Source organism: Oenanthe melanoleuca, chromosome 19, assembly GCF_029582105.1.
Source record: "Oenanthe melanoleuca isolate GR-GAL-2019-014 chromosome 19, OMel1.0, whole genome shotgun sequence".
NCBI lineage: Eukaryota > Metazoa > Chordata > Aves > Passeriformes > Muscicapidae > Oenanthe > Oenanthe melanoleuca.
Window position 1 is genome coordinate 6,097,448 of NC_079352.1, and position 17,591 is coordinate 6,115,038.

Below are 17,591 nucleotides of genomic sequence, written 5' to 3' on the forward strand. Positions count from 1 at the left end.
TCACCTTGGGGTGAGATAGGCTGAAACTTGCTACACATCCATGGGACTGGGGGAGCTGCTCATGTGGATCCTCAGAGCCCTGAGGAAATGAGAGGTGAGTGGTGTAGCTGAAGGGATCAGGGTAGGAGCACACACATGGGCAGTTATGGCAAATTAGCTGATGCTCTGCAAGTTCACACCCTCATTTGCCTCGTGCAACTTTTTAATCTCCCTCCAGTTACTGTCTGGCCTCCCTGAATTCACATAACTGTAAAAAAAAAAAAAAAAGAAAAAAGAAAAAGAAAACAAGCTGAGAAGTGATGTGGCACACTCTCTTTGAAAAGTCAACTGAAGTGCACTGAAAGCCACTACTTCAAAGGTTTGCAGTCTATTTTATTGACTGGAAGGAAGATGATGGTAAGATAAGTAAACCTTGGAGTGCCTTGGCAGGAAGGCTCAAAGCTGGAGACTCACTCAACACAAACAGGGATCTGAGAGTGCCAGGGCCAGGAGCAGAAGCCAAAGGAAGAAGCAGGAAACTGGGTCTGCCATGGACCCTTTGATTTTTCCAGCTCTTTCACCTCTCCCCATGTTGGGCCACTCCAGTTCATGACTGGACAGTTACATCCAAGCTGAAATCACTGTTCTTCCCCATGAAGAAAAAAGTGCCAACACTTCTTGGCATTGCTCTCCAGGAGCCTTTTCAAGCCAGCAAAGTGTTTCCTCCGGCTCCACCCGATGCCAGAGCTTCCAAGGTTTACACATAAACTCAGGCCCAATTTCAGGCTCTTGAAACACTTGGCATTCATTTTAAGGAAGTCTGGAAAAGGCTGTTATTGCCCAGAGTCCTGCTCCCCTTCCAGGAGAATCAAGGGGAGATGACTGGACCTTGACCCTGTGCTTTGTGCTGGAGGGATGAGGAGCACACACTCCACACGCTGCACGTTCAACCCTGGGTGAACAAGAAGATTTTCTGTGCCTCCTTTTTTGGTCTGTGAAGATGCCAAGGCAGAAAGATCTGAGCCAAAACCCTTCCCACAACAGGAAGGTTGTCAAAGGCCTTTCACCATTGGACAGCTTGATGGTTCCAGTTCTGTCTTGACCTTTTCATGGTGAGGGACAACATTTCTGCCTGGCCCAGAGTGTGGGAGTCACTCAATCCACCTCAACTTCATCCAAAGCCTTTCCTTGGGGCCACCACTGCTGTCAGTAGGCTGAGAATCAGGACAAGGAGGCAGGGAGTGATTGAATATTTCTTTCTACAAGTCACCAGAGCCCTGTCTGAGGTGCAAATCTGCTCAGAAGTAAAGGCTGAGGAGCAGGTTGTAGTGCAAAAACCCAGCTGAGCCATCTGCTGAGGTGCAGCTCACCTCCCACGAGGCAATGGAAAATCAGTGCTATCCAGAGGGATATACTGCTCCAAAAATGTCCTCAGAGTAAATAAAGATAGTGAAGATCAAGGGCTCCAGAGATCTCACCAATACAGCAGAAACACAAAAGAACTGGGCTCTTGGGACATTTTAAAGCAACTTTTGTAAAAATCTCCAGAGAGGGAGGAAAGGTCAGTCAAAACCTCTTCCAAGAGCTCCTGGCAGCCAGAATGCCTGGACTATTAGTCTGGGAATCATCTCAGCCTGCAGTGCTGCTTCTGGGCTGTCCTGGTCCATCTGTACCTGCAATGAGGTACAGATCTCTGATCAGACCCTCTGCAGGCCTTCTGACAGGGCAGAGAAAGCAAGGAGAGGATGAAAGAAAGGAATGATGACATCTCTGAAAGCCACCTGTAAGTTCTAGCACAATCTCCCAGGTCTCCAGGCACTGGTATCAGGCCTGGAAAAGCTCCAGGAGGGCAGAGATGAGGTTTCTCTGCAGACAAAGAGTTGTAAGAGAAGACAAGAACATCAGTGAAGGAATTTCAGGGATGATAGAGAAGATGAGCAGTCCCAGGCAGCAAGGGCTTGGATTGGCACCAGTGAAGGCAGCAAGAACAGCCCTACTCAGTTTTACTTCCAAGTGCTGCCAAAGACACAAGAAAAAATAGGGACAAGTAGAGAGCAGATGATGTCCAACACCAACATTTGAGGCTTCAACTGCCCAAGTGACAAAGGGTTGGAGCACAGGGAAAAGTCCTCCCCTGCTGCCACACTCATTCCAAAACATCAGCATCCTGCTCTGAGCCCTCAGTGCCCCCAGGCCAGCTTGGAAAATGGCCTTGGAGAAGGGAGAAGGAGCCAGCAATCTGCAGCAAGGCAGGACAGGGGGGCTGATTCAGGTGGGCTCTAAGGAAGATTTTTTATGATGAGCACAGGGTGCCCAGAGCAGCTGTGCTGCCCCTGGATCCCTGGCAGTGCCCAAGGCCAGGCTGGGCAGGGCTGGGAGCAGCTGGGACACTGGAGGTGTCCTTTAAAGGTCCCTTCCAACCCAACCACTCCATGACTCTCTGGGGGCTCCCTCCCAAAACTCTCTGGGTTTCTCTGCCAGCTGCTGCCAGAAGAGGTGCAGGCAAGATTTCTTTTCCCTCCCCTGCTTTCCTCCCTCTCTTTTCATTTTGAGGGCCTGCTGGCAAGGGAAGGTTTGAAGGATTTCTCCTTCCCCTTCCTCCTGGCCCAGCCACTCCAAAATAAACAGCCCCCAGCAAAGAAACCCAGTAGTGCTTAATAAATTCACCCTGTAAGGAGAGAGATTTCATACAAGAAGGGATTATTTCCAAGGGTACTAAGATAATTACATGGGTAACTTGGAAGAGTTCAAGAAAACAGTTTGAATTTTCTTATCAGTTTCCCATAGCTTGGAGCAAAAAGAAAATAAAATGCTCTGCTGTAATCAAATCATGTTTTCTGAAGCCCTCTGTTGGCAAGTACACAATTCCTTCACCACTTCTATTAAAACACAAATACTGGGGAGAAAATGACAGCATTTCCAAATGGAAAGAAGTGGGCTCAAAAGCCCCATGTCAGCCACTCACAGCTTCCTACCTGGCCATGTGAAAAAAATCCCTTTTCCCACTGAAAGTCAAACTGGCTCTCACTGATGGTGGAGCAGGAGCACAGCCAGGACCTTGGCACTGAGGTGTGAACTTACTCCTGCACTCAAGGACTTACATTTCTTCCAAAAGAAGAGAATTTTGAAATCCTTTTGAAGGGCTGCCCCAATAAAGTTATGGTGGAGGATCCAACAGTCTCCATGGAAGACCATAAATATCTGCTTCTGACCTCTCAGATGCTTCCTTGTGGTTTGAGTTGCCTTCCTAACTTCCCAAAATTAACTTTTTGAGATTCAGGCTTGAGAGAACAGCCTGGCTTTATCCCAAGAAAATCCCAAAGTTCTGAGCTACTGTGAACTTCTCCAGGTCAGTGCTTTCTCAACTCTAACACACCCTTTTATGACCACGTGTGGCATTTTAGGAGTTTCATGCTGATACCACCTGAAGAAAAGTGCAGGTTACAAAAACACAAATTAACCTACCTGAGGCATAGCATTTTAAAAGTCTAGCTGTTTAGCATCAAGTTTAAAAAAAAAATAGGGTCAAATTATGCACAATAATACCATTTATAGCAATCAACAGTTGGACTAGTTATTAAAAGAGAAGGGGGAAAAAAAAGTGTTAAACCATAAACCTTTCCATCCTGTGGAACAACCTGTCACAGACACTTCAAAACCAGAAAATGCACATTTGTCATGAAATGAAGGCATTCAAGCAGCATTTTAAATACATTTTGAGGAGAATTCCCCCATGCCTGCAGAACTAAAGATGGCAAAGACACACACTGGACACCAACATGGAACTGGACAAGTGCCACCCTCACTGGGGTGGAAATCCCAGCTCTGTTCTCCAGAGCACAGAACCACAGCAAATATCCATCCTGGCCCTCCAAAACTCCCACCCCACAGCAAACTCCTGGGAGGGGGCACTCAGCAGCCTGGCAGGAGAAATGTGATGGTGGAAATGAAAGCAGGTCCCCCAAAATAACCTTCAATTCACAAAAAACCAGATATGAAAACACAGCACCCAGGTAAGCACAGACACACACACACATCCTCTACCTGACACCCAGAGCATCCAAAAATTCTTTCTTCCACTACTAAAAACATAATCCCACTGACAGATTACAGCATCTGTTCCTTACCAAACTCCTCACTCTGTAAATACTGAGAGTATTTATAGGAACATCCCATAGGGCACTAAATGAGGAATTTATTTTCCTATAAAGGATCTGTAAAAATAAACAGTGAGCCAAATATCTGGGAAAATTCTTTGACATTTTCATTTCTGAATCTAAAGCATTTCTGACCTCAGGTAACTGACTTTTTTTTTTTTCATTATTAGTTGATACATTGCTGTGGTGCTTAAAACAATCCCCCTTGGCAGTGCCAGACCCCAAATATGTATTTTCTGTCTGTGAAGCTGGGTGCCCCCTCACACTGACTGCAGCAGGAATGGCCACACTTGGATTTCACTGAACATTTTTGACATCTAACAGTTCAATATTTATGGTATTGGAAACACACACACACTCCCCACAGGAACTGATACACAAAAAATAAATTTTCCTCCCCTGGCCAAACACAAATCCCACCAAACCATCCCTGTGATCCCTCTGGGCATCACCAAAACCAGAAGCACAATGTAAATGTTTGCTGCTTGGACTCAGGTCTCACCTCAATAAAAACCAGCCCACACGGAATTGTGTTTGTATAAAAGATATTTACTTCAATTATCACACCTAGGGTGCTAGTGAATAATAATAATAATACATCGTGTGAGTTTCATACAGTGATATTGCTTCTCCATATCATATAGGGACCGTTGTACAGTGCTGAGAACAAACATTTTATGGCTAAACCAAACAAAGACAGAAACAATGCCATCTGCTGACCAGGGAGCGCTGCCCTGCACTGCCAGCCTGATAAACTCTTACTTTTCATGTTTAAACAAATACCAAGAAATAAAATGTTACAAAAGATGAGTCACAGCAACACAATGTGGGCTTCTCAAAGCTACTTGTACAAAAAAAATGACACTTTTTTTGTTTTTTTTTTTTGGTCAATTGGGTCTTTGTGAGGATCTTTTTTTTTTTTTTTTCTTTTTTTCTTTTTTAAAATCCGTGATTGTGAATATAACAAACAAGCTCTAAAAACATCTAAGACTTAGTGCGTTACAGAAAAAATATAAAATACTGCTAAAAATGTAAGACACCACAATACACTGGGGTAAAAACTGAGCTTATTATTAAAAAAAAAAAAAAAAAAAAAAAGTTCTCAGGAAAAAGTACACCACTTTCTGTTCGAGTTCATCTTGTGCTGTGTTAGTAGTCGGGGCATTTCCAAGGTCTGCCCATTCTCATGGCAAGTAGTTATTGCACAAATGCAAAGAGTTAATTTTTTTAATTAAAAAAAAAAATAAAAATGAAAGGGACATGAGGGAAACAATTAAAAAAAAAAAAAAAAAAAAAGAAGAAAAAAAAAAGAACATCCCCCCCCTCCCCAGCCTCCATCTGCTTTGGGATCGACGTCCAAATTCATACATGTGACATTCTCACAGCATTTCCAGCAAGGAATGGGAGAAAATGCTTTTCACCACAGAAATGCATAGAGTATTCTGAGAGGAACAACCTTTTGTTTGGCAGAGCTGATCCAACACTTACACTAGGGCATTTTTAACTCTGATTTTCAGTTTCTTTTTGGACTACACCAGAAGGAAAATGAACCTGACGTGGGAAATTCGCCGGATGGTTTTTGATTATTTTATTTTTTTTTTTTTTAGTGGGACACCCTCGAAAGGCAAAGTGCAAATTTGCTTCCCAAGCCACAGAAGTGGTGCTGTGCCCTGCCCCCTGGGATGTGCTGGATTTGGGGCTGCAGTCTGGATTTTCTGCTGCTCCCCAGGGCCACCTCACCAGGGAAAAGCCTGTCTGAACTCATCTCGACCTGGCAGCAAAACTGAACCACCCCTCTGTGCCACAGAAAATGCACAATGTGGATTTCCAGAGCTCACACCAGGAAAAGTTGCTGCTGCACAAGGTGAATTATTATTTTTTGCCTTTTTAAAAATTTTTCTTTTCCTTGACCAACTTTTGAATGAGAAGGAAATTAGCTCTGAATTCAGAAAGTCAAACATGTGCCAACAAAGATGAACATCACAGGAAACCAGTCTCTCATTTCAAACGAACACTTGTGAGTTAATTGCAATGTGCTCTGACCAGGGGCTCTGCATCTTTAGCAAATTCTCAGTAGAGGCTCTAGGAGGCTCAGGGTATTTTCTCTCTCTGTATATTTTAAGTCTCTTCTCTCACAACTGAGGCTTCTTATTCTCAGTCCTAAATTATTTTAAAAACTATTTAAATAATATTATTTATTAGGCATTTAGATAAAATACTTTTTTTTCTTAAAAAAAAAAAAAAAAGAAAGATTGCTCTAGAAAACACAACAGGGGCACAATGATATGGATACTATGAGCCAGCACCACCTGCTCCATCTCTAGGACATCCCAAGCTTTCTCCAACATCCATTTAGGGGACAGCAACCTGCTCTAGTGGGACACATCCCTGCCCATGGCAGGGGGCTGGAACAGCATGAGTTTTAAGTTCCCTTCCAAGCCAAACCAATGATATGTAAATACTCCTGTTGTGTTGATATCCAAGAAAAAACAACAAACCTCGACAAAAAAGAAACTGTTAACAATTAATCTCATAAATAGGAAATATTAGATTGTTGTCCTAATCACAAACCACCTCTGTGTGTTTCACCTGATGCTGCAGAGAGAGCGAGCTCGGGAATGGGGAGGGCTGGGCTGGGGGAGCCTGTTCTGCACAAAACCAAACCCTGACTGGAGTGCCCAGAGCCCTGGGCAGGGCAGTGGGGACAGCAGGGGTGACTGATGGCACAGAGGAGCTGCCACCTGCAGTGCACTGGGCTTCCTGCACACCCCAGACCTCCAGTGCTGAGCCCTGCCCCAGGAACTGCTGGAACCGACCCACAGGGATGGGGGGGGTTTCTTCTCCCCAGGAATGTGAATTCTCCTGAGGCAGAGCTCGCCCTGGCTGGCTGTGGGGTGGGAACCCCCAGACACAGACCCAGAGTTTCTATTGCACAAAACTCCTCACACAGTGCTGGGCGTGCTCGGGAGCCAAGCACGAGCCAGTGCTGGCACTGGGATGCTCCAGCAGGGTTTGCTCCCCCCTCTAAAATAAAAGGAAAAGCGGCTGGGAATGCTGCAAGCCAGATCACGGTGCTTTAGATTATTCTCCACCAAGAGATTAGGAAATAAGGCACATAGCTTTCCAAGTAGAGAAAGTGAAAGAGTAAATTTCAGGAAGCAAAACCTAAAGACTTAACAGGAAATGTGGCAACACAGAGGATTTTGATGATATGCCTATGGAGTGAAAATAAAATCATTTCAAGCTCGACTAAAATCTTTCTCCCACAGAAAAAAGGGAATGACCCATGAACTCCATCTCTCTAGAGAAGGTGAGAAGGAAATGGAAGCCCTGATCAAGGAAAAGGAAAAGTACAATACAGATGTGACCTTGCTGATTCCCCACGCTCCTCCTTTCCAAACCAGATGCTCAAGTACTCCCTGTATCACCTGCACCAGCACCCAGAGGTAACCAGATACTTTGGAAACACTTTTAAAGCTAGTAATAACTTACCCACATATAAATAACACATCAAAACAGCACAAAGGGTCCAACACAAGCTAATAAAAGCCAGGGAAGTCTGATTGAAAGACTGATTGCAAAAATATTTTTCCTAGTTATTTGGAGACAAGATTGTACTTCAGAGCAAGTCAAGTGCCAAGTTTTATTTATTCTCTTGAAAGCACAGACAGTTGCCTTCCAAGAGGAGCTGCCTAACAGAAAATTTCCAACTCATTCCTACAAATACTTGAATTTTCAGGGAGAACAAGGCTGAGCTGCTTGCTTTAATTCCATTCTTGGCTTGAATTTATTTCATCAGCTGGTTTTGTGATTGTTTTAAATATGTCTTTACTGTCCACTGTACATTGATAAAGGAGAGAGCACCACAGGTGTGCAAATCTCTGGGATATGAATTTCCTGCAGGAAGCCAAACCTACAGACAAGGTTTGACCCCTCCTTTCCAGCTCCTTGGCTCATGCACATCTCAGACCCTTGGGATAATTTTTATGTATTCTGAGCATGATCTTCCCTGTCCTCATTAGTTAAACCCATGCATCTCCAGCAGCCTGGTCTCTTCAGTGGCTAATCCCCTCTTCACAGCAGGGAATGGATCTGACAAGTGGGGAATGGCATCCTCTGCCCATTAAAATACATATTGGTTTTAAGCCCTCGCTCACCTACATCCCAAATGATTTCACAAATTTGGCTGCAGCAATTCTGCTGCACCATTAAGACCAAGCACACAAATGCTAAATACACAGAGGGGCTTTTCCATCCTGGAATGATGCACAGAGACACATTTAACAACTCCCAAAAATGCATATTAATTACCCACACGGACAGAAGAGAACACAACTCTCGTTCTTGCTGTGAAGAGAGAGGCTGTGCTGTTGTGACACCACCAGGAATCACACAGGAACTGTGCAAAAATCAGGTGTGGCACCACAACAGCAGGAAATTCTGGCCATGACTCTCCATTTCCAAAGAACTTGGGATGAAGATTGTACTATGTATTACAAGTATCTCTGGAATTCAAACAGAAAGCCAAAGACACAACCTCACAGGGGTGTTCACTTTGCTGCACTGATCCTGCACTGTTTTGTTATGCTCAAGGATTCAGTTGCTCTCTGCACTCAGCTCGTTCAAAGTCCACAAAAACTGAACTGATGTGACAAAACCAACAGTTTTAATAATGGAAATCTACAGAACCATGGCCAAAAATCTTCCATCACCACTGTGAGTAAAGCAAGCTTCAAACTGGCAGAATTGACCTTTACAGAAGAGCTGGACAAGGAAAAAAATGCAATAATCTTATTAGTTTTTTAAGAGGAGGCATTTCCTTTTAATGCACTTTAGTGCCAGAAGATGTTTGTGAACAGCAATGACAATCAAGCTCAGGAATCCCATCAGGGTTTTTTTCCATTCCCAAGAGTTGCAGAAACACAGATTTCACAGAGAGCCAAGGATTTTGGGATGGATATGGATGCCCAGGTCTTGGGGAAAGCAGGTCCTGGACTGTACAGAGGATGCTGGTGAGGGGCTCACTAATAAAGTTCAATGAATGACTTTCTTCAACTGGAAAAATGACCTTAGAACTAATAACTGCTATTAAATATGCCACAGTACCACTTGGCTGGGGGAAATCATCCCTGAGGACAGAGATGGCACCACTTACACACCTGTTTTTAAGGCTTTCTAAAAATGTAAGTGCACAGGCCTAATGCTAGTCTTCTCCAAAAGGATACATTTCATGTTCAGAGCATAAAACCATTTTATCCTTGCATATTAATAGGGTAGGGTATAGTCCATGACCTGGTCATGTAGGACAAATCTGTCCCTAGGCATGGCATAAAGAGCTTTTCTTGCTATAAAGTCAATTATTAACTATACTTTATATATGGCATAGTCAATATATCCTATAAAAGAGATGGGAAGGAAATAAGAAATTGGTGGAATTATATTTCTACATTTTAGAGCTCAAATATATGTGAAGGAGACAGGGACTGCTACACCCTTTTTGAACTACAAAGGTTATATCAGAAAAGAAATTCAGATCTTGTACTTCCCATGCCAGTGATTCTCCTTGCAATTTAAAACCAGACTTTAAACTGCTGGGGCAGAGAGGGGAAGGTCTTTCCTTTGTATAGATTTTTTTTTTTTAAATTTTCAGAAAAGCTGATTGTATTTGCAACACAAAGAAAATGCTGATGTTCACAGAGCAGAAAGGGGAAGGCAGAACAACACAGGAATCAACCCAGTCCTGCTTTGCCAATATTTTATCCATGTGAGTTCAATTTAGGGATAAGAGGCTACAACCAGCTGGTCACACCAGGGCCAAAACTGTCACACACTCATGGGAAAGACCTGACTCAGTTTTGGGGAATGTTAAATCCAGTCCTAACCTAAGAACCAACTTTCCTTCTTCTCCTCTTGTTTCTGAGTCTCCAAGAGGAGCTGGACCACACTTGGTGGTTGAAGAGGAAATCAGAGAATTTCAGAAACTCCTTTGTAGGAAGAGACACAAATGAAACAAAAATAGTGCCCACCATGTGCAGGTTAAAAATGTCACCATTCCACTTTCAGTCTGCAACAAATTGCCAAGCTACTGATCTCTCAGAACCCTGCTAAAGGCACAGATTACTGCGGCATTTCAGCTGAAATAAAACATTTTGGATCCAAGTGCAAAGTATCCAAACCCAATTACTTTTTATTGTGTATTCTCATAATTTCTATCTGGTCAAAATGTGATTTTTTCCCCCCCTGTTTCTAACCTGCCCTGTTTTTGCCAGAAGCATTCTTATTCATAAAAGCTTTAAGAATATTGGAAATTAATAATTTTAAAATGGGAGATGACAGACTTCTGACGACAGCTGTGCTTGGACTGCAACCACTGTTAGCATTTCCCATTATTTCATCACATTAATTTGTCACGTGTCCCTCAATCCTATTTTATGTCAATTTATCAGCTTTGCAGTTTGAATTACCACCAGAATGATTAACTTCTCTAACTTACTATTTCTCCTGTTAAAGGATTGAAAAATAGTGACTTTTAAGTAATTGGATTGGAAAATATTGCATAGAATTCTGTGGTGCTCATGATCATGGTGTTCATGATTGCTCTACACCAATCCCATATCAACAAGTTACATAAAAATAATGCAGAGATCTTTTAGCTAATGAGAAAGGCACATACTTTTTTCTTTTTAACTGCAATACAGATCTTTCCTATTACAGCAAGGAGTTCATTACCTAAGGACTCACTGATTCATGATATGTGCAGAATGCACTGATATGGGCTCCTTTAAAGGGTGGCTCTATTTATAGGCATTTCACCAATGAATAAATAAAATGGTCAAATTTTATGGCATCAAAAGCAACTGTAATTAAATGCATTTCTGTCAATAAACATCTGCAATGCTTTTGTCTGAAAGCTGTATCCTGAAAAATGGAAGTGTATTGACAATCCCACTGCATGACCCCTCTGCCACGGGAAACTCTTTCCAGGCTTTTAGCAAACAAAGCACTGCACTTTTTTCCTTCCCTAATCATCCAGAGAGAAAAATCAACAATTTAACTGCAATATAAATGTATTTCTATTAAAACAGCCCTGGCCCTTCATGCACAGCATTGGTAAGAGCATGGAAGTGGAAACAGAGAGAGAAAATAAAATGCTTTTAAAGAACCTCAGGAAAAAGAGACTCTGGCATGATGGATTTCCTGAAAACTGCCTGTGCTTTTATCCACCAGAAAAAGAAATGTCAGCATCGAGGGCTCTGCTGCCCTGTGAGATGAGCCCATGTCACATCTTTCACACATTCCTTTCCCTGGAATCAGCAGCCAAGGGATGACAGCCACCATGCTGCTCTTTGGCATTTCTTCTCCTTCAACTTTTTATCCTTTGAGTTAAGTTAAAAAAAAAAAAAAAAAAAAAAAGTTATTCCAAAGCACATTTTCCTCCCAAGGGTGAGTTCCAAATTGATCCCAACTATTGCTCACACCCTGCAGTGTAAGTTCAGCCTCTAACCTGGGGGGCCTTGGCCAGAAACACCAGCAGGTAACTCATGTCCAACCCGAGAACCTCAGCAGTAGTTCAACTAATCCATCCTACTTCCCACTGAACAGAAAAGCAGCTGTGACCTTGGCTAAGCCTGGGAGCATCTCTGAGCTCCAGGCCTGAGGGTGCTCCTTGGCCCCTGCCCTCGAGCCAGGGGTCACCGAGGAACCCAAAGGGACTGAGCAGGGGATCACCCCAACAGCATCTCAGCAGGCTAATCCACATTCAAACAGATCATTAAATATGAAACAGCAAAAGGAGCTAAGCCATTAATAAAGTGCCAAAAATATAGGAAATACTGACAGCATTTTATTTGATTAATTTTATAATAGATCCCAATGACAACGCTTGGCAGGATGGAGTGACTTCTGACTTCTGAATGCTGTCTTTATCCAGCAAAATTACATGACTCAAATGGAATAATGGAGCTTAGAATTAACAGTTAGTGTTATGAAAGAAAGATTTCCTCTAGGGCAAGCTACAGATATGCTTTTTAAACATCATTACAGCATTAAAAACTGGGCGGACGCTAAAGAATCCTAAAGAACTAGTGGAAACCTGAAAAGCAAACCAAAAATAAACAGGAAAAAAAAAACAAAAAAAAAGAAGATATGTTTCAAGGCACTTACGTATTGCTTATTAAGAAGAGAGATTGACCTTAAGTGCTGCATTTGCGTGCGACCTGTGAATACAGTTCTGCTGTCGTACAGTGCAGCCAGAGCTCTCAGTAAGCATCATGGAATGCAATCAGATAGACACAGGCACAAGAACAGTTTGGGGAATATTAACTTAAAAAAAAAAATTATATCATCAAACAGAAAAAAAACCCTCACTATGGAGAAAGCCGAGAGTAACCACTTGACTGCATCCAGCACCTGGGTCTCAAATCAGCAGACAAGGACAGTAGGAACAGACTGGCAAGTGTATTGCCTAGAATTAACTAAAAAAACCCAACCTGAACCAAACAACAACAAAGGAAAAAAAAAATAAAAAAAAAATTAAAGAACCTAAGAAAATATCTGCATCTCCTGGGCAGAAGTTTTGCTCTTGGCTGGAGACGCAGCTCGTCGTGACTTGTACTAAGGTATGTGAACTCCTAGCAGGACGTGTTATCCATGGAGCTGTGCTTTGGAAGCCAGAGCAGGACACTGGACAGGTACAGAGAGGTCACCCTTGGCTTCACCCCCTTCCCACACACTGGACACCACGCCCTGGTGTCTGTCACTGCCAGCTGTCCCCAGCTCATCACAGAAAGGGGCAGCTGCTCTCTCCCCGCTCCTCAGCTTTAGTTTCGCATCACGAGTCCCCAGTTACCCAAGGAGGAATCCTGAAACAGCTAGCAGTGAAAAATCAGAAATAAATCCCTGCCTTTCAGCCTCCTAGAGCCTTCTTTCCTTAGACATGAGAAGGATGGATTTTAGTGTACTGATTCTTAAATTTGTGAAAACTTGCGCTAAGTGCTGCTGTCGCATGTTAAGAGACTGTAAATGAAATACATAAGTTCTAAAACATCATGCAAGAAATGTGGTTTCACATCTTACAGTCAAAAATCCTACTAATGAATTAATACAAGCACACTGAGGTGTAATATTGGGAACATACCTTTAAAGTCGGAACTCCTCTCCCCCATCCCTCCCTCCCCCAAAATCAGAAAAGTAATATTAATTAAACTTAAGAAGTAATGAATGCACCATTAAAGTGTCATCAAAAAGATGCTGACCTAAGACAAAAGTTCAATGATACACAATACGGTCAAAAAAGTCTTCAATCAATAATATACAGTATGACAACTACATCTTGTAAATTATACCCAATACTGCCGGCAGTCTATCCCTCTAAAGAATATTTGCCCCCTTTCATCCCTTCCTAACAATCAGATAATAAAATACAGCACCTATAAATAAGCAAAAAAAAAATTATATATATATATATTTATATATATATATATATTCCGAAATCATCTATTGTTAGTTTTAAAGATATGGCAATAAAGGAGTCTAAATTAGCAAACTTGTAGAAGCCATAACTGATAAAACAGCTTATTGAAAAAAGGTGGCAGTAATGCACTCTATGTGTGCACAAGTACGTAAGAAAATACACAGACGTATAAAATTGCACGCACACACCCACGCACACACATCCTTCCACACACCTCTATGCTCACGCATATACATATAGACAACAGGAGGAGTTAGAGACAAGTTAGAATTGGATTTGTACTTTGATCAGCCCTAACCTGTGCATAAAATAAAGGAAAAAGGCTGTATTTCTGCAGGGCAGAACGGGCCCGACTGGGATTCGAGAGCACAAAGGTTTTGGTTTTGAGCTTGGGCTGCTTCCACCCCGGTCAGAGCCCGTCTGGTCATTGCCATGTACTCTTTATCCACGCAAAAAAAAGGAGCTTCCCACAACTAAAACGTATTTAAAATCAGTGCTCGTGGTGGGAAGAGAGTCAGTAAATGGCCACCAACAGCAGGAAAAGGGCTGGGTCAGCGGCAGCTCCAGTCCCTCTTAGTGGTGTGTGACAGCAACCGGACACGTGAGCTGCGTTCCCAAGGATTCCAGGGTAGCTGAAGGTTCGGGATGCGGGCTAGGCCCCCAAGGACAGGCTGAAATGTTACTGGCCAACGTTTTTGGAGCGATCTGGCTTTGCTGAAAGGAAATCCTGTACACTACCAACCAAGTGAAATGATCAAGTACATGCTGCTTCTAAGTTGTCTCCTAAACCTCCCAGATATGAGGTCTGATCAGCGTGCTCTGTGGTTAGAGGTTAAAAAGCAGATTATAAAATACCTAGATTCAGATTTTTCTTTTTGTCCTGATTTGGCCTAAAATGGAGTGTATTAAACAAATTCTGGGCTGCAAAAGACCAGAATCAGTTAAAGCTATGAAACAATGTGCACTACGTGTCAATATTCTATTTCACTTACAAGAAAACACTAAGTCAGCTACCACAAATTAAGATATTTTCCTGATGTGACTTTTTTTTTGTTTTGTTAAAAAATATGTGGAGTAAATGTGTTTTTTTTTTTTAATTCAAAGTTTCAAACAACAAGATTCTTTTCTTTTCTTGAAAATATGTAGGAATCCAAACTAGTGTGTTTAGAGTCGGTTGACTGTGCAATCTCTTAGTGGCAACTGAACAGCTACAAAAAACTTTCTTTTTTTTTCTTTTTCTTGAAAAATCTCCCCTTTTTTCCTGGTTTAAGAAGATAATAGTGTATTATCGCTCTGTAGCCATTAGATGGCAGATAAAAAGCCCCCTTTTAATATGTGGGTTTGATTTTTTTTTTTAAAGATTTTTTTTTTTTTTTTTTAGTTTTTTTTTTTTTTCCTGTTTTTCATTTTTTTAAAGCCCCACACCAAAGAGGAGGGCACAAGGCAAAGCTGTATGAGTTATTCCAGAAATTGTGGAAATCACTTAGGGCAATAATAAAAACACTTCAGGGTACAAAAAAGCTTGACTACACATTTCAGTTTTCTTCCTCGAAAACACAAACATAAATTGGGCTTAACGCTCCTTTTTTTCTTTTTTTTTCTTTTTTTTTTTTTGATTTCTATATGCACCTTGGCCTATGGCGTTTTTGCCCTGTGGCCCGCAGGGCGGTTAAGTGCGAACACAATAAAACCAGTAGAGGTCCAGTTTGACTTCCCAGCTCTCCCGAGTTGGGCCAGTTTAATCTCAAAACTCCCACTCCACGGCCTCTTCCCGACTGGCGGCCTTCTCCAAGCGGTGGATGATGTTGTTCAAGTTGGCCGCTTTCTTTTTCCTCAGGGAGCTGTCTCGCGTGTTCCTGGAGCTCGCCGCCTCCGAGAAGCCGAACAAGCTCTGCAGAGAGTTGGTTTTCTGCGAGCCTGCGGCCGGCGTCGAGCTCGTACTTGGCACACTGGAGATTTTCTCCGAACTTTCTTTTGACTTGTAGGAGCTCTCCCCCGTAAGGACTGAGGTGGAGGCAGCTGAGGTAGAGGCATCCCCTTCCGTGGCAGAGTTTGGCAGTGTCTCCGGCGCGTCTCCCGGGCGCGGCGGGGAGCTCTGGCGCGGCCGGCCCTCGTCGTCGGTGTCCTCCAGGCTCTCGGGCTCCGCTCTCTCCGAGGGCCTGGCCCCTCGCAGTGCCTCTTCCCCCGCCTCCGCAGCCGGCTCGGCGGGCCCTCCCTGAGACTTGGCGGCCGCGCTGCTCAGCTCGTCCGCCTCGGGGCCGCTGGCCTTGCCGTCGGGAGGGCCCTCGGCGTCCACGCCGTCGCAGCTGTCCCCCTCGGAGCTGGGCGCCGCCCTGCTGCTCCTGGCCGAAGGAGAGTCGCTGGAGCCCGCCTGGCTCTGGCTCCCGGCCTGGATCTCCTCGATGAACAGCTCCCGGCGGATGCGCGACCTAGGGGACAGGGACAGGGCTGTGAGTCTGCCACGGCGGCAAGGAGATGCTCACCTCCACTAAAGATGCCCTTTTGTGGAATTAAAGCTGAAAAACACTTCTGAGATCATCAACTCCACTAAAGATGCCCTTTTGAGGAAGCATCGAGGCTCACGAGAGCATCGAGACCAATTTCCAACCAAGTACCACCAAACCCTGCTGCCAAGTGCTGCACTGACTCCTTGTCTGAATGCTTCCACCACTGCCCTGGTGAAGTTAATATTTGTAACAAAATAATACGAATACTGTTTTGGGAGATCCAGAATAAAGTGGACTGTAAGCACAAAACAATCAGATTTCTACTAGAAATGAGCCAGTCTACCTAAGCAAAGACTAAACCAGGAAAAAGCTGGACAAGCCCCCTGGTGCTCCTGGACAGCGAGGAGAAATGAAGATAAAACCAAGCACATTGTGAGAAAGCCCAGCCTGTGTGTCGGCTGCCAGTCTATGAGCTAGTCTGACTTTTGCCTCATTTTTTATTTAAAAAATCAATTTCAGAACATGAATAGTGACAAGCCAAGTGCCTTTCATAGGAATGGCTGCATTCCATGTGTGGGTAGAGTTGCCTGGTGTGCAAGCATACCCCAAACACACCACCTCTGCCACTGAACTCAGGCCTTCCTCCCTCTTCCTTCTCTGTTTAGGAGTTCCCAAAATTCTCACAAGTGCAAAAAAAGTTTATGGAAAAACCTTAGGGTCTGGGCTAACCCTTTCTCTGTCCTGCTGCATCCGTGGGAAAAGTGATGAACATCATTTAAGTCCTAATTTATAACCAAGAGGGAGCCTCAATGATCTGGGTCAGGGATGGGACCACAGGCCTGGGGAGAGTTTATCGAAACTTAATATATTTCAGAGTGAAGATAAAAAACTCTTGGTTTCAGCCTACAGGGAACTGCCAAGGAGCCTGCAAGCCACAATGAAACACTGTCCCAGCCCTGATGGCTGTAAGGATTTTCTATTTTTCCTTAACTGTGCTGTGGAAGACAGCACACAATGGAAAAACATTCAGCTAAATGGAGAACACCACCTGAATACTGCTTTTGAAGCTAATGATCTTATTGACTTACTTGAAATGCAACAGAGTATTTCAGTAGTACTCGCTGACTCCACACTTCAGAAGGATTTAGGGGGTCTGTAATTTTCCCTAGGAGAATATTATTCACCTAACAGAAGCCCACAGGTGCTAACATTAATTTTCTATTACCATTAACTGCACGCATCCTGCAACATCGATTATCAGGCTCTATTTATGGCTAAAATCTCCCTGCATGGACATTGATCCAGAACATGGTGCTTCTGTAATATTCCCCAGGTCAGGAGAGGAGGCGGGTAAGAGCTCTGTGCCTGCTTGGCATTTAAAATACCTCAGCTCCAGCAGCTACAAACATCAAACCCATGTCTGTGGAAATCCCTGGAATTCACATCCAATAAATTGCTTCTGGAATCTGGTCTGGCTCCTGATTAACAAAGTAATTAAATTCTTATGGTAAAGAACTGGTGACAGTTCTTGACAGC

At 43.4% G+C, this 17,591-nt stretch overlaps 1 protein-coding gene across 8 annotated transcripts in view; it reads right to left on the reverse strand.

The window, feature by feature from the left end:
- CUX1 (cut like homeobox 1) overlaps window positions 1-17,591 on the reverse strand; it is a 263,931-nt gene that overhangs the window by 16,585 nt on the left and 229,755 nt on the right. For 7 of the 8 annotated variants that reach the window (XM_056506371.1, XM_056506363.1, XM_056506366.1 and 4 more), the window contains one exon: window positions 6,371-16,037. The exons of the other annotated variant lie outside the window; for it this stretch is intronic. In XM_056506371.1, the coding sequence (XP_056362346.1) occupies window positions 15,353-16,037 (685 nt within the window). In that variant the 3' untranslated portion in view covers window positions 6,371-15,352. Of the gene's footprint in view, window positions 1-6,370; window positions 16,038-17,591 lie in introns of those variants that run through there. 8 annotated transcript variants of the gene reach the window in all.